This window comes from Paramormyrops kingsleyae, chromosome 5, assembly GCF_048594095.1.
Source record: "Paramormyrops kingsleyae isolate MSU_618 chromosome 5, PKINGS_0.4, whole genome shotgun sequence".
NCBI classification, from domain to species: domain Eukaryota; kingdom Metazoa; phylum Chordata; class Actinopteri; order Osteoglossiformes; family Mormyridae; genus Paramormyrops; species Paramormyrops kingsleyae.
Genome location: NC_132801.1, coordinates 38,446,308 through 38,469,333, shown reverse-complemented (window position 1 = coordinate 38,469,333; position 23,026 = coordinate 38,446,308). Strand labels below are relative to the sequence as shown.

Here is a 23,026-nt window from a genome sequence, read left to right as displayed (position 1 = left end):
TGTGTGTGAGTGAGCAGAGCGGGACACAGCAACACAATAAATCTGTATGTGTGTAGGGGAGGGGCGCTGTGACTAGTCTATCACAGAACGCAGACACAGTCAGCTACCCAATGAGAATTTTTATTCAATCCGAGCACAGATATTGACTTGTATTACTCGTATGATACTCGTACTCGTCAAAAGTGCTTTATCCGTACCGGATACTCGTTTCAGCCGAGTATCCGGCTCAACTCTAATGGTTACGCCTCTTTGTTTTGAGTTGTAGCAGGCTGAGTACATGTGAGGGAACTGTGGGAAGGTATTATGTATTCAGATGTTTTGGCCATATGAGTCTTTTGTAAAAAGACAATGTCTGCCTTCAAATCAATTAGCAATTAGCAATTTTTTGCCTCTTTTTCCTGGAACCAATTCCACGCACATTCCATGTGACAAATCTCAGTGTGGACATATTTATATTAACTGTTAAGATGTTTGATGTTTGCTAAAGGTGTGCGTGTATGTGTGAGTGTGTGTCTGCCTGCATGCATCATGTATAACCTGCATGTTTGTATCTTTCTTAATTGTATGTGTCTGAAATGGACTGGTATATATCTGTGTTGTATGTTTGTGTTTGTGTTGACGCTGAATATACTTTGTGTCATTATTTACGCTGTGCATTGAGCAAATGGCAATATGGGAGAAAATAGGAAGGTAATAGAAATGTGATGCAGAGAAAAAGAAGTGAAAAAACGTAGAAGGAGCCTTAAGTGAACAAAAACAGTGCACCTTAAACCTTGACTGATGGTAGAAGAGATCGAGAGCTGGACAGTCTGCAGTTTTGCAGGTGCTTAACTGGTTCATCGTGGCCAAAAAAGAATTGAGCCTGAAAGCAAAGCTCTCGATCTATTGGTCCATCTTCGTTCCTACCCTTACCTATGGTCATGAGCAGTGGGTAGTGACCGAAAGAATGACAATTGTCGTGGATACAGGTGGCCGAAATGAGGTTTCTCTGCAGGGTGTATGGGCTCTCCCTTAGAGATAGGGTGAGAAGTTTGGATATCTGGGAGAGTCTCAGAGTAGAACCGCTGCTTCTCCACGTCGAAAGGAGCCAGTTGAGGTGGTTTGGACACCTGGGCGGTTACCTGTAAAAGTTTTCCATGCATGTCCTATAGGGAGGAGGCCCCAGGGCATCTCATGTAGCAAAACAACACCCCTGGTTTGGAACGCATGATGTAAACCACTGATTTAACTGTAGGTCTTAGTGTGAAATGCAGTTTTACTGTCGCTGTCACCTTTAATGGTTAACACTGAAATAATTTCTCACAACAAGGGAAAATTCCCCCCTTATATGTAGCACATGAGGGGAATTTTTGATTTTATGTGGGAACGCAATTTAAAAAAGCCTGCATTAATTCAATAGCTTTAACCATGGCATTTTTAGTGGAATCCACTTCCCTCTTTCTCTTGACAAATGTCTAATTACATCTTTTGTTTTTCCAAGATAACTTTTATTTTGTGATTTCAAGAAAACAACTTTGGCTATGTTGAGATCACAAGAAAAACAAAATGTGATGCAGGGTTGCAGTGAAAACATACAGACAAAACAGTTGTGTGTTCAGGCTAACAGGGCACGTTAAAAGTTTCTTGCTTTCTTTAAGTTCGTTGAGTAATAAATGGAAAGCAAAGTTATGTTTGTCTCTATTTGCTGATCTGAAAAATGATCTGATCCATGACTGAAATACTGTGATACGAGCCAAACCGTGAGTTTGGTGATCCATACCCAGCAAGCTACCAAGTAAGCAGTCCTCTTACATTACACCATACATGGCATATTACGGGTTTCACTATAGCTGTGGTTAAAATACTTCTCACCAATACAGACAAAACAAATCAGTAGCTATGTAAAACCCAAACTCAACAAAGATGCGGAACAGTGAGTTTGTTCTGGTAATATCAGACAATGACATTTATTGATTGTACAGTGTGAAAATGTCATTCTGTGCGACAGTATTTTTATTTAGTAGCTACTAACTACGATGTAACTTAAGTAGCAGTGATGCAACTGACAAAGAACATTAGTTCCAGATAAGAGCCCACACAATGCATTGGCAAAGTTTTAAAAATATCTGTCAGTAACTTTTTGAATCATTATTTTAACCAGATCAAGTGTCAAAACTGCCCTATTTGCTATCACTGTACAGTGCTGCTTCAATTTTGGCTCCATTCCGACTGTCCTGCAATGCCTCTGCAAAGTTTGAAACCCAATTCATACTAAATTTCTTTAGTTTATTACTCCCTGCAAAAATTCAAAGAAAATAATTTAAGATTCTTAATGACATATATCCATTTAACACACAACAGAAGATTGGAACTCAAGAAAAAAAATCTTTTTTTCTGTCAAGACAATAATGAGACAACAGACTGTTTTCTAAATTTATGTTTATTTGTAAGGGAATATTGGGAGGAGATACATAGCTTGGTGGAATTAAGAAAGGCTTCCTTAAGTCCCCCATTTCCTTGAAGATCGTATTGTTTTTGGTATCAGCAGATGTAATAAAAGGGCGACTTTGTGTTGATTGTATTGATTGCTCATGCCAATTTTAAAACATAAATCATTGATAAGTTATAAAAACACAGTGGAGAAAAACACTTGAAATTACTTTGTTAATGTGAATTCATTAATGACTCCGGCGTTCTTTTACAGTTTTTTCCGTGTTCATTCCTTAGTAATGTTTCACTGCTCAGAAAACCATAGTTATTTTATGCCTTGGTCTGCAGCCTAGTCGTAATAATCACCGTTATATTTCGCGTGTAAAGCGGTACGTGAGGTAAACGTCATGCGACGATAGTAAACAAAGTGTCGTCATCAACAGGAGACCGGTTACCTTTCAGAACTTCCGTACGACTCCTTAGTAACGTGTGTCCCGTTTCGAGAGCGGCTAATGTCACCGATGCTCCGATGAAGCTCCAGCTTTGTCGCCGCGTCTTTATACCTTCACATGCCGCTTCTCCCTGATCGTGCCTTCTATGCTGCATCCGACAGGCAAAGAAATAACCATGGCCTCGATAGTGCCCCCCCGTCCGGGCTCCTACTTCCTCGCCTTGTCGAGCGTCGTTTTGCTGCTGCTACCGGCGGCTGTCAGTGCCTCTCAGGGTGATAAGGAGCCGGTCTACCGAGACTGTGTCAAGCAGTGTGTCCGGACGAACTGCACTGGGGCCCGCCTCAGAGGGTTTCAGTCCGCTCAGCCACCTTACATGGTCCTGACAGGTATGCCATGTCATGAAACTTAATGTAAGTGGATGTATTAATGCGCCACATTAACCATAAACATCACTGGTCCCCATGTTTACCTGTATGGAAAATAAGGAGGTTTCTATTTAATATCAAGTGCCGAATACCTGACTCTGTACTTATCCTTAATATTAGCTGTCTTGCGTAAACAGTCCGCTACGATGTATTTCTCATATCGGATCAGGCATTACATTTCAAGTGATGATGATTGCTTTGTGTATTTATAAACTGAATAGCAGTCAAATCCCAAAGTTTAATGAGGAAATGATATGCAGATCTAGAGGAGTTCCGTTGGCTTGTATTTCTAACCTACCGCAGCATATCGCCCTAACTGTTTCGTGGGGTAAAATAAAGTCGATTATTCGTAAGTGTACATTATACGGGAAATGAGTTATCACCCTATTTCCGCTGTCTTGCAGATTAGCAGCAGTGTTAAAGTTACATACAATATCATCATGCTCTTGTTAACTGTTGCCTTTATCCAAAGCAGCTTAATTTGCCGATTTATATAGATACATCATCGAATCAATTGTGTTTAAGGATATCACTCTACAACAGAAAGACCCCTCAGGATATGACCTGGTAACCAGCTAATGGCCATATTGACCAAATGTTTGTCTTCACAGCCAGATGGCTTGATGCCCCTATTAGATTAGATAGATAGATGAGATGAACTTTATTGATTCCAGAGGGATATTTTTGTACTTAGTGCACAGGCAAACATTTATTTAGTGGAAAAACTGGTGCAAAGACAGTACATAAGAATATTAGAAATTTACAAACCAGAGGAGGCCATTTGGCCCATCAAGCTCGTTTGGGGAGAACTCATCTAATAGCTCAGAGTTGTTAAAATTTTATCTAGCTCTGATTTAAAGGAACCCCGGTTTTAACAGGAAGACTATTCCATACTCTAAGTACACGCTGTGTAAAGAAATGCTTTCTCAGATTCATTTAAAAATGTTCTCCCACTAATTTCCCCCTATGGCCACGAGTTCTAGTATTTAAACTAATACTGTAGTAGCCATTTGGCTGAACAGCATCTAGACCCATTAGAATCTTATATACCAGTATCATGTCCCCCCTTAGTCTCCTTTGCTCGAGGCTGAACAGATTCAGCTCAGCTAACCTTTCCTCATAGGACATTCCTCTAAGACCAGGAATCATTCTTGTAGCCCTATGTTGAACCCTTTCCAAGGCAGCAATGTCCTTTTTAAGGTATGGTGACCAAACCTGCACACAATATACTAGGTGAGGTGTTACAAAGGAATTGTATAATCGTAGCATCACCTCCCTTGACTGAAACTCCACACACCTAGAGATGTAACCCAACATTTTATTGGCCTTTTTTATTGCTTCCCCACACTGGCAAGAGTGGGACGTGGAAGCATCAACATACACACCGAGATCTTTCTCGTAATCAGCTACCTTTATTTCAGTGGAACCCATAAAATATCTGTACTTTATATTTCTGCTTCCTGCATGCATTACCTTACATTTATCTATTTTAAATTTCATCTGCCAGGTTTCAGCCAGGTCATTAATTATATCAAGATCCTGTTGTAGCCTCTGTGCTGCTAGTTCAGCATCTGCTACATTACCAGGGTTCCCCCTGGAGTTTGATTTCAATTCTTCACTTTTCTTTGTATTTTTGCTTCTACTAATCAAATTCTTCACTTTTTTCAGCATCCGTTTTTTTAGTCACTCTCGCCGCTTCTTAATAAATTAATCATTAAACTCACTGAATATACATCTCTTCTGACAATCACACTGTGATTGGTCAACTAACGGCATGGGCGAGTCACGAGTCTACTGTATGGAGGTTGGGAGAATCGTGAATACTGTGTAAAAATTTGCGTGCTGGCGTGCTGAAAACATGATGTATAGTACGCATTTTGGAAATAATGTTCTAATTACTATATATATAAGGTAAGCTAATACTTTCCCGGTGTTTCATAGTACCTTTGAGAGGGACATTCTAAAACGCTTAATGTGGTTTAATGTACCAAAATAACGACCAATAAAAAAAATCTAAACCGAAATACAAGGAATATGGACTTTATTTTACATTAAGCCTTTTCCTTATAATGGGCGTCAATGGAGGGGAAAACGCTTAACGTAAAATAAAGTCCATATTCCTTGTATTTCGGTTTTGATTTTTTGTCAGGTGAAAGTCTTTATGACCAGATGTGTGTGTGCGAAATTTGGTGATTATTGGTCGCTATTTTGGTACATTAAACCACATTAAGCGTTTTCACATTAAGCGTTTTAGAATGTCCCCACACCGATCGATAACATTTGCTACTTTTAGAACGGCCCATGCTCATTTGACATGGATGATCGACAATCGTGTGTCCCGGGCGCCGGGCCAGTTTTGATTAGGCCCTACGGTTGAAAATTGGGAAAAAATGAAATTCGACTTTTCAAAAATTCGCCAGAGTGACGATTTGATGCCGTTTTTCTTCGTCACCATGGGTTGCGTTTTCGTCAATGACGAGAGTGACGAGTGGCAGCGGGAACCCTGCACTACCCACCTTGGTGTTGTCAGCAAATTTAACCAGTTTAGTGTATGTATTGGTGTCAAAATCATTCATGTAAATTAGGAACATTAGTGGTCCTAAAATTGAACCCTACGTTACCCCACTATGAACGCACGCCCACTGCAACATTGTGCCTCTAATAACTACCCGCTGCTTCCTGTCTGTTAACAGGTTTTCGATCCAAGCTGCTACAGTTCCTAAAATCCCTGCAGCTTTGAGCTTAAGCAGGAGCCATTTGTGGGGGACAACATCAAAGTCCTTCTGGAAATCTAAGTAGATCACAATATAGGCCTTTTTGTGATCAATTTGTCTTGTAGTTAAACAGGATCTACCTCTCCTAAATCCAGGTTTGCTATCACTCAAAATTTTATTTGAATCCAGGTAATCTACCATTTTCACTTGGATTATAGCTTCCATTACTTTTTCAGTTATGCAAGTTAACTGATTGGCCTATAGTTTGCTGGATTACTTCTATCCCCTTTTTTGAATATGGGCGTTATATTAGCATGCTTCCAATCAGAAGGTAGATAACCAGTAGATAAGGATTTCTGAAATAGTAAAGTTAAAGGTCGGCTAATAATATCCCTCATCTCTTTTAAAACTATAAGTAAGATGCGATCAGGGCCCTGCGATTTATTTATTTTGAGCTTCGCTAGGCTTAGTACCACATCAGCCTCAGTTATACATATATTGGTCATAGACAATGCTGTATTTGTATTTGTAACTCAACTTGTGTACTCCTGCTTTATTTTGAAATCATTAGCTATTTTACATTTGGGGAACAGAGCCCTTTTCCTCCTGACTTTTTTCTTAATTTCCATAGTAAACCACCTTGGTTGCAGTTTCCTAGATACAGTTTTGCTGGAAACAGGTATGAAGTCCTCTTGCACTTGAAACAATGTGCTTTTATTAAAAAATTCCCATGCCTCCTCAGCAGTTTTGCTATTTAACTCCATCCAGTTTACAGTTTCTAGTTTCAGTCTCATACCATTAAAGTTAGTCTACCTAACATTGTATACTTCTGTTTTGGACCTTGCTCTTCGGACAGTAAAATTAACCTCGAATTTAACCATGTTATGATCACTACCGTCCAATGGTTCTAAAACCTCTAATTTTCCAGTCCTATTCTGGTTATTAGTACACATCATGCAAACAAGTAAAAAGTTCACAGTACACAAATAAAAACCTAAAAACAGATTATGGAATATTAAATAAATAATTATTAAGAAAAATATAAAATTATTATACTAAATTAGCAGATGATAATGTGCAATTAAAAAGACATACAGCCCAGGACTGATCTGCATTATATTTGATATAGTTTAAACACATTCCTTGATCTTATGTTTTATGTGAATGGCTGAAAATTTCAGTTGTACCTAAATATTGCTCTGTTTTGGGGAGTGGTCCATTTTGTTGTTGCTGTTGGCAGCTTATCTGAATTTTAATGTAAAGTACACCGACACACAGGTATGCAAAACACATGTTTGCGTTTGTTGAGGTGTAACTGATCTTCCAAGTGCTTATCCAGTACAGGATTGTGGGCAGTCTGCAGCTTGTCTTCAACATTAGGGGTGTTCCAGAATATAAATGCATTATTCCGAACGCAACAGATAATAAGCTTCTCCCAATATTTGGTCTGTATGAATATTTCCCCAATAATTTTGTGTTTGGATTTTGTTCATTCCTTTTTTTTCCCACATTGTCCCATTGCATTTCCAAAGTTAAAACTTGCTTTGTCCTTAACTTTGCATAAGCAAGCAGGTATAGGTTGGAATTTTTCAGCTGGTCTGTGGCTAGAGCCAGAGAGGGAGAGTCACATAAGGAAATGGGTGATAGAGAGACAGTGAGAGTAAGAGGTCAGAGTGGTAGAGAAAGAGAGAGAAGGTGAGCTTGGATATTATAATTTATCTGTAGTTAACATGGTGCATATTAATATTGTTCCTGTATTTCCATCACATGGGTCCATCGGCAGCTACGTCTTTGCTAGCATCACATCTATGCTAGCATTTATAAAATACTGCAGTGTTAACTACAGCGGATATAAAAATTGTACATACCCCTGTTAAAATGCCTGGTATTTATGATGTAAAAAACCAATGAGACCAGGATAAATCATTTATGTGTTTTATGTATAACCTGTAAAATTCAATTGAAAAAAACATAAATCTGTGAAGAGGAAATTTTTAAAACATGTACTGTTACGCTGGCAAGCAGGCGAGCGGGGAAGCAGGCGAGTCAAGCCGGTAATGCGGGCGAACGGGGTTTATTTAGACATCCACTGGGCAGCGACAGACAAACATCACACCACAATGACAGATCTGGGGAATACTGACTTAGACGCAGACTAAATACACAAGACAGGCTGAACTTAACAAGCAACAGGTGATTACAATCAGGTATGAACACGAGGTAACAAGGGGGGCGTGGCACACACGAGGATCGTACGAGCCGGGCGTGACAATAAGCTGGTTGCATAAGTGTGCACCCCCATAAATTAATATTTTGTGTAAGCATCTTTTGGTTTAATTACAGTGTTCAGTCTTTTTGGATACACACCTGCTGTCAATTAAAGTGACTCTGATTAACCCCAGCTGTCCTACTAGGAATTTCCTGACATTTACTCCTACAGCAAAAGCCATGCTCTGCACAGAGCTTGCAAAGCATCAAAAGGATATCATTGTTAAACGATAACAGTCAGGAGAAGGGTACAAAAAAATTCCACTGCATTAGATATACCATGGAACACAGTGAAGACAGTCATCATGAAGTGGAGAAAATATGGGACAACGGTGATGTTACCGAGAACTGGACGTCCCTCCAAAATTGATGAAAAGACAAGGCGAAAACTGGTCAGGGAGGCTGCCAAGGGGCCTACAGCAACACTGAAGGAGCTGCAGAAATTTCTGGCAAGTACTGGTTGGGTACTACATGTGTCAACAATCTCCCGTATTCTCCATATGCCCAAGGTTGAACTTTTTGGCCACTGTGCCACAAGTTATGCTTGACGCAAAAGCAACACTGCGCATCACCAAAAGAACACCATACCCACAGTGAAATGTGGTGGCAGCATCATGCTCTGGGGTTGTTTTTCCTCTGCTGGAACTGGGGCTTTAGTCAAGGTGGAGGGAATTATGAACGTTTACAAATACCAGTCAGTTTTGGGCCAAAACCTATGGATGTCTACTAGAAAGCTGAAAATCAAGAGGAATTTCACCTTTCTGTGCAACAATGACCCCAAGCATACATCCAAATCAACAAAAGAAGGTTGAAGAACAAAAAATTTTTTGAGTGGCCCAGCCAGAGCCCAAACCTAAATTCAATTCAAAATTTATGGGGTGACCTGAAGGGGTGAGTGCACAAGAGATGCCCTCACAATCCGACAGAGTGCTTTTGCAAAGAAAAGTTGGCAATTATTGCTAAGTTAAGATGTGGCATGCTGATAGACTCCTACCCAGAAAGACTGAATGCTGGAATTAAATTAAAAGGCGCTTCAACAAAGTATTTGTTTAAGGTTGTGTACACTTATGGAACCAGCTTATTATATGATTTTATTTTTTATATTTTCCCCTAACAGATTTGTTTGTTTTTTTGATTGAATTGTACAGGATATAGGTTACATTAAAGGTGGGAGAAGTTTTGAAATGATTTGTCGTGGTGTCTTTTTTTTACATCACAAAAACCTGGGATTTTAACAGGGCTGTGTACAGTTTTTAAATCCACTATGATATCTGCTTACATTTGAGTCCATCCATCCATCCATCCATCCATTAACATCTGCTTATCTGGGGTTTGGGTCACGGGGGTAGCAACTTCAGGAGAGATACCCAGACCTCCCTCTCCCCAGCTAATGTTACCAGCTCTTTGAGGCGTTCCCAGGCCAACCGAAAGATATAATCCCTCCATGCGTGTCCTGGGTCTGCCCCGGGGTCTCCTCCCTGTAGGACATGCACGGAACACCTCTCCAGGTAGCCACCCATGAAGTATCTGCACCAGATGTCCAAACCACCTCAACTGGCTCTTTTCAACGTGGAGAAGCAGCGGTTCTACTCTGAGGCCCTCCCGGATATCTGAATTTCTCACCCTATCTCTAAGGGAGAGCCCACATACCCTGCAGAGAAACCTTATTTCGGCCCCCTGTATCCGCAATCTCATTCTTTCGGTCATTACCCATAGCTAATGACCATAGGTGAGGGTAGGGACAAAGATGGACCAGTAGAGTGAGAGCTTTGCTTTCCGGCTCAGTTCTTTCTTAGCCACGACAAACCGGTTAAGCGCCTGCAAAACTGCAGACGCTGCTCCGATCCGTCTGTCCAGCTCTCAATCTCGCCTACCCTCACTTTTGAACGAGACCCCGAGATACTTGAACTCCTCCACTTGAGGCAGTACCTCCTCCCTGACCTGAAGAGGGCAATCCACCCATTTCCAGCTGAGAACCATGGTCTTGGACTTGGAGGTGCTAATCCTCATCCCTGCTGCTTCGCACTCGGCTGTGAACCACCCCAGACCACACTGGAGATCCCCAGCAGATAAAGCCAACAGGACGACATCATCCGCAAAAAGCAGCCAGGCAATACTGAGGCCACCAAACTGGACACCCTCAACACCCTGGCTGCACCTAGAAATCCTGTCCATAAATATAAACAGGACCGATGACGAAGGGCAGCCCTGGCGGAACCCAACCCGCACTGGGAACTCGTTCGACTTATTATCGGCAATGCAGACCAAGCTTCTGTCCCGTTCATACAGGGACCGAATCGGCCACAGTAGTGGCCCCTGAACCCCATACTCCTGAAGCACCCTGGTCTGCCAATCCAACGGTACTGTCCCTGACCTCCACGCGTTGTTGAGAAGGTGTGTCAGCCATGACAGCCCCACAACATCCAGAGCCTTTAGGTACTCTGGGCGAAATTCGTCCATCCCTGAGGTTCGGCCACCACATAGCTCTTTAACCACCCTGGCCACCTCAGCCCCAGTGATGAGCAAGTCCACTCTAGCCCCCTCGGGCTCTGTGTCCTTAGATGTCTCAAAGGCAGTGTGCGTAGATGTATCTGAGGCAGGGACAGCCCTCTTGTTCACCGGGGTAAACTCCGTTGTTAATGTACCAAGCTGTGGGGCCACCAGTAGCCCCACCCCAGCCAGGTGTCGCTCACTAGCCGCATTACCATAAGAAAATAGCATCCAGCCCCTCTCCTGGAGATTGGTTCCAGAACCCACACCATGCATTGAGGTGAGCCCGACTATATCTAGCCGGTTTCTCTCAACCTTCAAACCTTCAAAGTTCAGGCTCCTTCCCCACCAGAGAGGTGACATTCCATGTCTCAAAAGCTAGTTTTGTCAGCCGGGGATCGGTTCGCCCGGGCCTCCCTTGGTCGCCACCCGATCCACAATGCACCGAACCCCTGACATTCCCCTTGTGGGTGGTGGGCCCACTTGGGGACGGTCCTGCGTACCTCTTCCAAGCTGGGCCCAGCCAGGCCCGTCGGGCCAAGGCCTAGCCACCAGGCGCTTGCTAACGGGCCCCTCCCCCAGGCCTGGCTTCAGGGTGGGGCCCCAGTGATCCTAGTACGAGTGAGGGAAACGAGACCTTGCTATTATTCTTTCTCATTTTTGGATTGCTCTTTGTCTGGCCCCTCACCTGGGACCTTTTTGCCTTGGAAAAAAGACCCTAACAGAGGCTATTGCCCACGACAACATAGCCCCCAGGATCACTGAGGCATGCAAACCCCTCCACCACGATAACGTGGCAATCGAAGCAGGGACCTTTGAGTCTGTTGTGGTAAAATGTTTCTAAGTATTAAATAGCATCAACAGTGAATTTAAGATGTAGGCAATATTGATTTTCAAAGCATCTGTTTTCTCAATGCATTTGTATCATATCCCTAAATGTGTGTATGTGGGCGCATTCTCTTAATTCACATTGGTTTGAGCTGTCTCAGCCACCATAACCCTTAAACAAAAATAGAGAATGAGAAAATGAAGGAGAGGATGCATGCAGTCTGCCTTTTAGTTCTGCAGATGCTACAAAACCTAAAAAAACATGCATTAGAGAACTTCACTGTCAGCACTACCAGTTATGGTGATGTGCAACATATGCAAATGTGCAGTCAGCAGGGACAGTGATGCAAAACATTTCTCAATCTCTGGCATGCAAAATCGCTTGTTATTTTAAATGCAGAACACTTTTCACTAAACAAAACACCAAAAGTGCATCAACCATTATACAGCCATGTGCTGGTCTGTCTTCTTGCCTCTTCAGCTTCATCTCTTAGTTGGCTTGAATATCAAAGCACCATGTCCACCAATCACCCTACTGCAGAGGAAATCACCAGTGCCATAGCAGAGATGATTTGTTGCCTTTTCTAGTACTGAATAAGAGCTTCCTCAGGCTGCTCTGTATTGTTTCATCATACTACATGTCCATACTGTTGGCCCTCAGCTTTTCCAGTAGGTTAAAACCAAGGTCAGGGAATCCCTTTTAAACATAGAAGGGCGTTTTGTGCATTGATCATCAGGTATTTGCACAAGTAAGTGTTCCTTCTCCCTATGCAGTATGGAAAAGTATGAAAAAGAATGGAATTTGATTTAGTTTTTTCCCCAAATATGCATAAGCATGGAAAAAGTAAGTTGTTTTAAAATATTTCAGTGTTTCCAGGCCACTCTGACAAACACAAATTAACATCATTAAACTGTACAATAGATGGGCACAACGTACTGAATACATTGAACTGATATGTCTAGTTACATACTGTAAGTTAGTGTAGTTTACAGTGGGAGAGTTGTTTAGTTAACACTTGCGTGCTTGGAGGAACCATGGAGATATTTCTAACTTCAAAAACTTTGATGATGTGTATCTGGAATACAGTTTTACTCCCTTATTATCAGTAGAAAGGTGTGGTTGGTGCATGTACCCTGGTGTCAATATTTGCATTCGTGTGGGAGGAATCGGGACAAATATTCTGTATATTGCCCAATTTTCTCATATTGAAAAATAAAACGCTAAAGCAGAATTTAAGATTGGCTTAACTGTTCTCCTGTAGCTCAGCAGATAGAGCATTGCGCTAACAAGCAAGATTTTGGGGGTTCAAATTCCATGAACCACACATGAACTGTACCTTTTTCCTCTATTGTAAGCCTTTTTGGATAAAATCATCAGTTAAATATAAATGACTGTTCTGTGGCCCCTCCAGACCTCTGTATATGGTATTACATTTTTTTGGAATGACCCCCCTATGGCTGATATTTTTGTCCTCATAGAAAAAAATCTACTTGGACTAGTTGGTATATTTAATATGCATGTGAGGTGCCCGTCTAAGAGTTCAGTAGCTTATCCACTGCTCTGGGGAAAAAGCTGTTTTGTAAATGATTTGTCCAGGTCTTGACCCTGAACCTGCCTGAGGTGAGGATGGTAAACAGCTGGTGCCCAGGGTATGAGGGATCTCTACTGATGTTTCTTGCGCATCTGAGGAGATGATTAGAATGAGTGTCCTTCATGTGATAATCCACTGAGCAGCCTTTACTGGCTGCTGGAGATTCTTCTTTTCCTCTTCAGTGCAGCTCGAATACCACACTGTGCAGCCATACATCAGGGCCCTCTTAATTGGCCAGTGATAAAAGTTTTTCAGGAGTTCTTGGGGGAGGGGGACCACGTGACGCTCAGTGGTGCATGGCGCGTTTCAGTCTCGCTCCCCGAGTCCTACCACCGGTTTCCCGTTTTTTTGAATGTCAATCAGGCACTTTTATTTTGGTTTACTTTGCTGAACTCGTCCGCATAACTTTACTGGTATTATGGATCGCTCTGGGCGCAGAACACCTCCTCAATCTTCGACCGCCAGTCCGGCAAAGAAAGCACAGAAAAATTGGCGTGCTGGCAACATGGCGGACAGCGCTGGTGCGCTGAGTTCGGATGTTTGCGGGCTAAAAGAGTTTGTTAAGGAGCAGATCGAGTCTCTCCATGCGAACCTGGCGTCCTCCTTCCAGAGGAATTTTACCAAACTGAGGGCTGATGTCGGCGATCTGAAGGTGGAGCAGCAAAAGCTCGGTAAATCTTTTGAGTTGTTTCAAGGCCAAGTCCAGAAACACGAAATTGAACTGGGGTCGCTTCGCAGCGAAGTTGGCCTCCTTTGTAATAAGCTTGCTGAGCAAGAGGACAGGGAGCGGAGAAATAATATCAGGATCGTCGGGGTCCCGGAAGACGTGGAGAAGGGCAACTTACTGCGGTTTTTGGATCTTCAATGGCCGAAGTGGTTTCCCGGTGTTGCCAACTTCAGTCATGAAGTGATGAGGGCTCATCGTGTGTCTGCTGGCAGTGGCAATGGTTTGCGCCCGCGCCCCATTGTTCAGAATCTTCTATGCTACACCGAGCGGCAGATTATACTGCAGGTGGCTCTGAGATCGCCGGTTCGTTTCGAGAGACGGAAAATCCTCTTTTTCGCAGTTTACAGTGCCCAGACGGCCCGAGCTCGCAAGGCTATGTCCCCCGTTCTGAAGAAGGCTTGGGAAGCTGGTGTTCCTGCTTTTCTGTTGTAAGGTTCGCCTTTCTTTTGCGGGTAACCAGCGTTTTTTTACCGACCCGGAAGAAGCTATTCAGGTAGTCGGCGCTTTTACCTCCACCGGGACCTGGCCAATTTAATGTGTTTATTCGGTCTGTTTTGTTGTTTGCATGTTATTATATTTCGGTCACACTTCGTGTGGAGTATATAAATCGGGTGCTTTTCTGTTAACGATTTTGTGTCTGTTCTATAGTAGGTTTTGCTTTGTAGGCGGCGGGCTTGAGTACACGCATGCCTTATCCCCTACATGTCACGCGCTGGTTTTTGACCATGCGCTGTTCTGCGGAGACGGAGGGGATGAGGGGGAGGGGGGTATTAGTGCGGTTGTTTTGCCTTAGGGTTCGCGCCCTTTGGCTCATTGGGTGATGGTATTCTGTCTTATGGGGTGTTAGGGGTTTGTATTACCGAAGCTTATTTGTTTATGGGTTGTCTGTTTTCACTAATTCCTTCTCTAAAGATGTGCTACTCTATTGGCATCTCCCTCCTTGTCTTTCTCTCTCCTATATTGTGCTGTGGATCTACGTCTTTTATAGCTGCTGATGGCTAACTTAGTTATGGCTACCTGGAACGTGAGGACGCTTTTGACCCCCCAGAAGCGCTCTAGTGTCACAGACCTTTTGTTTAGGAATAGGGTGGACTTTGCTTTTTTGCAGGAGACACATTTGGAGTCTAAGGACGTGCGGCGTGCCGCTTCCAGGCATTACGCTGTGGTGGCTGCCTCTTCCGCGTCTTCCCGCCGGAGTGGTGTCATGATACTCATCCGCCGTTCATTTAAAGTTAAGATCCTGGGCAGTGGGGGTGATGATGGTGGCAGGTATTGTTATGTGTTGTTTGAGCTGGCTGGGAGAAAACTGGCCTGCTTTTCACTTTACGCACCTATATAACGAGTAAAATTATGTCCTTTTCTGACCACAAATTGATAATCAGTATGGATGCTAATGCGTTTCTTGACCCTGTTTTAGATAAATCACCTCCTCTGGTTGGCCGGCGTGCTCCCACATCATCTCGTGCCTTGTCTAATCTCGTACCTGATCTTAATTTACTGGACTCATTTCGCCTTCTTAACCCCTCTGCTTGGGATTTTTCTTTCTTTTCCTCCTGCCACAAGACACTGTCTAGAATTGATTACCTTTTTATATCTAAATCTTTAGCGTCTTTCTGTCTCAACCCCTCTATGGCATCTTCCTCACTATCTGACCACAGGTCCGTTCAACTTAGGTTTTACCTGCCATCTGTAGTATCGAAGGCTCCTCGCTGGTGGTTTAACCTTTCCCTTTTGCAGAACACTACATTTGTGCAGCGGTTGGCGGTGAACCTAGAAGAGTTTATATCATGGAATGAAGAGTCTGTGCAGGACCCTGGCTATGTCTGGATGGCTATAAAAGGTTTCATTTGGGATTTCACTATTTCTTTTACTTCTTACCTTGTGCGTACGGTGCGCCATGGAATTACTGATTTGGAGACACATTTGAATAGTTTGGAGTTCATGCGTTCTCAGCATTTAGACCAAGTGCAGGCCGACCTCAATGGTTTGCTTTTGCGTAAGGCTGAATTTCTTGTATGTCACACTAGGACACGGTATTACGCTAGTGGAGCTAAGCCTGGTAAGTTGTTGGCGCTTAGGCTCCGCCAATGTGACTCTTTTGCCACCATTTCATGTGTAAAATTCAAGGATGGAGCTGTAACCACCAACCCTTCTGAAATTAATCACCGTTTTCTTGATTTCTATAAGGATCTCTACTTATCCGACAGCCCTCCATCTCAGACAGCCCTGGACTCGCCTTTTTCCCTGGCTTCTCTCCCTATACTTGCTCAGCAGGATGCCTTACTACTGGAAGCCCCCATTACAGTTTGTGAGCTCACTGAGGCCCTTAAGTCATTTTCTAAGAATAAAGCTCCTGGGATGGATGGTATTCAAGCTGAGGTGCTGCTCACCTTCTGGGCACAGTTAGCCTCCCCTCTGTTTCGTATGCTGTCCTCCGCCATACGCTTCTCTCAGCTCCACCCCGCTTTAAATTCTGTGATAATCTCTTTGCTTTTAAAACAGGGCAAAGACTCTGCTGATTGTTCCAGCTACCGTCTCCTATCTTTAATGAACTCTGACGTGAAGCTATTGGCTAAGGTACTGGCTCGCTGCCTTCAGTCAGTGATAGCTAAGATTGTACATCTCGATCAGACTGGTTTTATTTCAGCTCGCTACGCAGCCGACAATATGCGTCGTCTTCTGCATATTGTTAATAATGATCATTCTTCCGCTCCTCCCACTGCGCTTTTCTCATTGGATGCCAAGAAGGCCTTTGACAGGCTTAATTGGAATTTTAATGGTTGATGGTTGCTTTGGGCCTTCCTTTATTGGCATGGTAAAAACCTTATATTCTTGTCCGACTGCCTGTCTGCTTACCAATAATACCATTTCCCGGCCATTCTGTATCCAACGGGGTGCCCGTCAGGGTTGCCCGTCAGGGTTGCCCACTGTCCCCCCTCATCTTCATTCTGTCTTTAGAGCCTTTGGCAGCTGCCATACATTCCTCAGTTTCCTGCACCCCCATAGTGGCCTATAACACCTCTCATAAAATATCGCTATATGCTGATGATGTTCTGCTGTATTTGGGGAATGTGTCCTCTGACCTTCAATATGTGCTGGGCTTGTTCCGTGAGTATGAGTGTACTTCCGGGTACAAGATTAATTGGGATAAGTCTGCTTTGCTCCCCTTAAACTCGGCCTGCAGGTCCCTCCCCCTTCCCTCATTTATTCCAGTCGTTGACTCCTTTAAGTATCTTGGCATTACGATCACAGCCACTATTGCTAGCATCACTACACTGAATTTCGGCCGTGTGCTTGATGGTGTCAAGCATTCAATCCATAACTGGCAATCGTTATCATTATCATTTCAGTCCTGCTTGGCTACGATCAAGATGAACGTTTTGCCCCGCTTAAATTTCTTAAGTGCTATGCTTCCTTTGCCGCCCTCTTCCCGCTTTTATAAAGATGTCCGGTCGACAGTAACGTCCTTTCTCTGGAATGCCCGCAAGCTTCGCATAAGGTACTCCTTTCTTACTCTTTCTAGAGATGATGGGGGTCTCGCTCTACCGGAATATGAATGGTACCATTGGTCCTTTGTTCTCCGTTCGGTCTGGCACTGGCTTCAGCCCACCCCCCATTGCCGCCTTCCTGGTTTCCAATAGAAGACAATCTGGCACGTCCGCATCAGCTGCAGCATCTCCCTTTTCTCTCCCTGAAAGCTAAGGCGGCTAACCCTGTGCTAGGTCTTATGTCTTGTGTCTTATGCTCTGCAGATTTTCCATCGGGTCGAGAAGCACATTGGCTCTGTCCCTGTCTGGCATTCAGCCACACCAGTATTTCTTAATAGAGCGCTTGACATTGGTGGTCAGCCCATCACGAACTCCTGGTGGATCTCATCTGGAATCTGTGTTTTGGGTGATCTGTTTGACGACTCTGGCCTCCTCACGTTCCAGGCTCTCAGCTCTAAATTTCCTATCCCTCCTTCTTCCTTCTATTTCTTTCTACAACTGCGATCTGTCCTCAGAACATGTGAGATTTCCTTCTCTGCTCCCTTGCCTACTCACCCCCTTTGCAAATTTGTGGCTTCCCTGTCCAAATCTAATAGACCAGTCTCCGCGCTGTATGTGTTTATGCGTGATGCTGGTCAGGTTATTCCTCCTGTTGCCCATAAATGGGGTGATATCTCATCTCCTTCTCCATTGTGCTGGTGCACCATTTTTAAAAATATTAAGCGGGCTTCTAGAAATCCCAATCACCAGCACGTTCAGTTTAGTTTTGTGCACAGGTTGTACTGTACTCCACGATTGCGCTATGCTATGGCTCTCGATCCTGATCCCCTTTGTAAATTGTGCCCACTTAGAGCCCTTGGTACTTTTCTCAACATGTTCTGGGAATGTCCACCTGTGGCCGCTCTCTGGCACGCGGTCTCCTCCTTTCTTTCTGATCTGCTAGATGTGACTGTCCCTTCTATGTGTATGTATATATCTGTCTATATATATATATATATATGCGAATATATTTGGTGTGTGTGTGTATATATATATATATATACATACATACACAACCCCAAATCAGAAAAAGTTGGGACAGTGTGGAAAATGTGAATAAAAAAATAAAGCAGTAATTTACTAATTTCCCTTAACTTTTATTTCATTGCAGACAGTATGAACACAAGGTAATTCATGTTTTTTTTGTCAACATCATTTGATTTGTAAATAAATATCCATTCTTGCCATTCAGGCTTGCAACACATTCCAAAAAAAGTTGGGACAGTACAGCATTGACCACTTTGTACAGTTCCCCTGTCTTTTAACAACACTTAAAAGACGTTTAGGCATTGATGAAATCAAGTGACTAAGTGTTGCAGGTGTTAGTTTGTCCCATTCTTCCTGCAAACAACGTTTTAGGTGCACAACAGTACGGGGTCTTCGTTGACGCATTTTTCGTTTCAAAATGCACCAAACATTCTCTATAGGAGACAAATCAGGGCTGCAGGCAGGCCAGTCAAGCATCCGCACCCTCTTCTTACGCAGCCATGCCTTTGTTATGCACGCAGTATGTGGTTTGGCATTGTCTTGCTGAAATAAGCATGGGCGTCCCTGGAAAAGACGTCGTCTTGAAGGCAGCATTTGTTCCTCCAAAACTGAGATATACTTCTCAGCATTGATGGTGCCATCGCAGAAGTGCAAGTTACCTTTGCCGAAGGCACTGACACAACCCCATACCATGACAGACCCTGGCTTTTGGACTTGTATCTAGTAACAGTCTGGATGGTCCTTTTCCTCTTTGGTCCACAGCACACGGCGTCCATTTCTTCCAAAAAATACCGATTCGTCTGACCACAATACATGTTTCCACTGCACAATGGACCATCCCAGATGCCTCCGAGCCCAGAGAAGTCGACTGTGCTTCTGGACACTATTTATGTAGGGCTTCCTTTTGGCACAGTACAGTTTTAGCTGGCATTTCCTAATGTAACTACGTACTGTAGTGCTTGAGAGTGACTTCCTGAAGTAGTCCTGAGCCCACGCAGTTATATCATTTATTGATGAATGATGGTTTTTAATGCAGTGCCGTCTGAGGGCTCGGAGATCATGGCCTGTCTGGGGAATACGATGCTATAATTTCCGACAGCACCACATCTGGTTGTAACTGACTCTTTGCCAGAATCTTCGTTGCCATTTTCACTGTCACATAATGGGACAGAGTTTCCTTGTGTTATTGCCAGATGTTTCCTTGTGTTATTAGCAGATTAGCAACCTACAGTTGTAGCATTTTAATGTCTGTTAGCTTGGTTTCTGTGCTTGTACATGCATCACTGACCACGTGAATGCTGTTTAATGGATAATTAATGCATGTGGAGTGTGTGTTAGCATGTAACTGTAACTCTCCCTCTGCAGGATGGACGTGCCGTGATGACTGTCAGTACCAGTGTATGTGGACCACCGTGGGCTTGTACCAAGCTGAAGGGTACAGCATACCGCAATTCCATGGCAAGGTCAGGAGCCGTCAGCGTTTAGTGTCTGGTTCGTCTCCCTCACCCCTCCCTTATAAGAAGGATCATTGCTTATAATAATTGTATTACCCGGCCTTTGGGAAATGCATATGGTTTGGCACTGCCACCACAGTTTCTCAAAAACCGTTTGAGTGATATTTTTCAAACTTTGCTCAGGCATTGTATAAAACTGATAAAATTTTGATACAGATCATCCCAAAATTGAAGCATCACCACATAGTGATATTTAAAAAGGGGGTAGTTTTGACACTTGGTACTATTAAAACGATAACTCAAAAAGTTTTTGACATATCTTCTTCAAAATTACGAAATTGCCTCAAAACTGAAGCATTGCCACTTAGTGGCAGCAAACAGAAGGGACAGCAAATGACATTTGAGCTTATGAATGTGATGAGTCATAAAGTATTTCATGGATCTTACTACTGCTTCACAAAAACTTTGTATGGATGAAGATCTACACTTTAATTCATTTTCAAACAGATTACCTTAAAAATGAAGCAGCAGCACTGTGTGGCAGCAAAGGAAGGAAATGGCAGCTGTAAAAACCACTTAGTCTTGTGAACTCTAAAAGTATTTTACAGATCTTTTTCAAACTTTGCAGGCACATTATAGCTCTGACAAATTGCAGGTGATCAGATTTTGAGACCGATCTCCTTGAAACTAATGCAAGGCCACATGTTTTTAGCAAAAAAGGGTTAGTTTTACACATTTGATCCCATTAGTGAGAGAGCTCAAAAGCATGTCAGATTTTTTTCAACCTTTGTCGGTCATGCCAAAACTGAAGCAGTGCCACATAGTGATACTTTTTGACTTTTAAAAACTTCTTTATTAACACAAATGCACAATTAATCCTTACTCAAAAAGATAGATGAAAAAATAAGGAAAAACAAACAAAAAATAAAACAAAGAAAAAGAAAAAACAAAAGTTATCAGTCCACAAATTCACCATCCACATCATACTTTCAAAACTAGACTTTGATTGTCGCCAAGTTCACACAACACTCTGCATTGCCCCCACACCGTGGAGAACTCCTGCAGGGTATGGGTCAACACAGAGTACGCATACTCCACCCTGAGCCGCATCGCTACCAGCCCCACCAGTATAGACTTAGCGTCCGTCAGCCCAGCCCCTCTCAGCTTATTTTTTCGAGACAGCCAAACCGCAAGTTTGGCCTGACCCACTAGAAAATTCAACAAGCACAATTTGGCTTTCTCACGTACCATATATTTCGGACCATAGATATAAATGACGCTGGAAAAATCTGCCTCGGACCCACCAAACCATGCCTCAAGCTTTGAGAACATGGTCCCAAGCCTTTCGCACCTCAAGAAAAGATGCACCACAGTTTCATCTTGCCCACAAAAAGGGCAGTCCACTACCACCGATGGGTCGATGTGCGCCACATGTCGATTCGTGGCCACAGCCCCATGCACCAACCTCCACTGCAGGTCAGCTGTACGCTTCTCTATAGGGGGTTTGTACAGGGTCTTCCAGCAACCCATGGGGGAAGCGTCAGGTGCCAAATTGCCCAACCACCTAGAAGCTGCCACCCCTGTCAGAGAGCCGTTATTAAGAACTTTCACACTCACTTCATAAAGCGCCTTCTTAGAGGCCCCTGCAAAGTCTCGTAGCTGCGGAGAGAAAGAGAGTAACAAACCAACACCCTCCCGATGCCCCTCCACTGCTGCTGAAACATGCAAAGTCGGGAAAACCCGTCTTGGATCCCCTACCCCGTCCTCCAAAACCATGCGCCGTTGAATAAAAAAACGACGTCAGTGCACTGGTCTGAATCAGGGGGTTGTAAAACAAGGGCTCCTCCTCCACACTGATACACGGCAGAGAGCCAGGCCTATCAACTCTCAACACAGATGACCACACTTTTAGAACAGACTGATAAAACTTGGTGGTCGCTGATATATCCACAGGTTTCAGGTCCAGTACAAACAGATGTCTGTCATAACCTAGGTCCTCCACTCGCCGCAGCAACATGCATGCTGTGTCAGCCCACAAGAACTCTCCGCCATACAACAACCTCTGAGCCGTCTTTAGTCTGAAAGCCGCGACACGGTCAGCAATGTCAAGTCCCTGACCACCTTCCCCCACTGGCAGATAAAGCATTGAGGCACAGGTCCAATGTTGACTGGACCAAAAAAAGTCTACAAGTTGCTCTCTGATCAGCACGGGCAGTGGCTCCAACACCATGAACCTGTGCCACAGTCTGGATGCCACCAGGGTATTAGCCACCAACACCCTCCCCCTGTAGGACAGCTGAGGCAGAATCCACAACCAATGAGATAACCTGGTACATACGTCTTCCAGCAGCCCCTCCCAATTCTTATTGACGTAATCTCCCGGTCCAAAATGTACACCAAGATATTTCATACCCGTTCTAATCCACTGTAAGGTACCTGGTAGCTTCGGCGGTATTTTACCCTGCCAACGGGCACTCAAAAAACACAAACACTTATTCCAATTAACACGCACTGAAGATGCCTTCTCGTGCAGCACTAACCTGTGCGTAAGCGCCTGAACGTCCCCTTCCCCCAGCACGCACACCGAAACATCATCAGCATAAGCAGACAAAATAATGTGCCCCATGCCCGGGAACCTCTGCATCTCAGCCCTCAGCCTACACAGCAAGGGCTCGATGGCTAGACAGTATAGCTGACCAGACAAAGGGCAGCCCTGCCGTATACCCCTCTGCACTTTAATGGGGTGGCTCAGCCCTGACCCCACCTTAAGCATCACTAAAGCATCAGCATACAAGAGCCTTATCCGTGACAGAAAGGATTGGCCACTGCCAAAAGCTGCAAGAGTGGAAAAAAGGTACCCATGAGTCACTCTATCAAATGCTTTCTCCTGATCAATGGAAACAACCCCTAAGTCAAGTGAATCTAGGCTACACAGGGCCATCACGTCACGCATCAAAAAAAGATTGTCCATTATGGTGCGCCCAGGAACACAATAGGCCTGACCAGGATGCACTAAGTCCCCCATGCAACATGCCAACCTATTAGAAAGACGGTTTGACAGGATTTTATAGTCAGTGCACAACAAGGACAATGTTAGCAGTTGACTAACAGTCCCAAATCCCCCTTCTCTCGTGCAGCTAGTCGGCAGCCTTC

At 43.7% G+C, this 23,026-nt stretch overlaps 1 protein-coding gene across 3 annotated transcripts in view; it reads left to right on the top strand.

Moving 5' to 3' along the window:
• The first annotated feature begins 2,837 nt into the window (after positions 1-2,837).
• Positions 2,838-23,026, top strand: part of pgap3 (post-GPI attachment to proteins phospholipase 3) — a 33,124-nt gene continuing 12,935 nt past the window's right edge. Inside the window, exons 1-4 of one of the 3 annotated variants that reach the window (XM_072712727.1) lie at positions 2,838-3,247; positions 15,014-15,136; positions 15,643-15,745; positions 19,785-19,882. In XM_072712727.1, coding sequence (XP_072568828.1) covers positions 15,110-15,136; positions 15,643-15,745; positions 19,785-19,882 — 228 coding nt within the window. In that variant the 5' untranslated portion in view covers positions 2,838-3,247; positions 15,014-15,109. Of the gene's footprint in view, positions 3,248-15,013; positions 15,746-19,784; positions 19,883-23,026 lie in introns of those variants that run through there. The other 2 variants (XM_023800064.2, XM_023800063.2) reach the window with 2 other exon arrangements.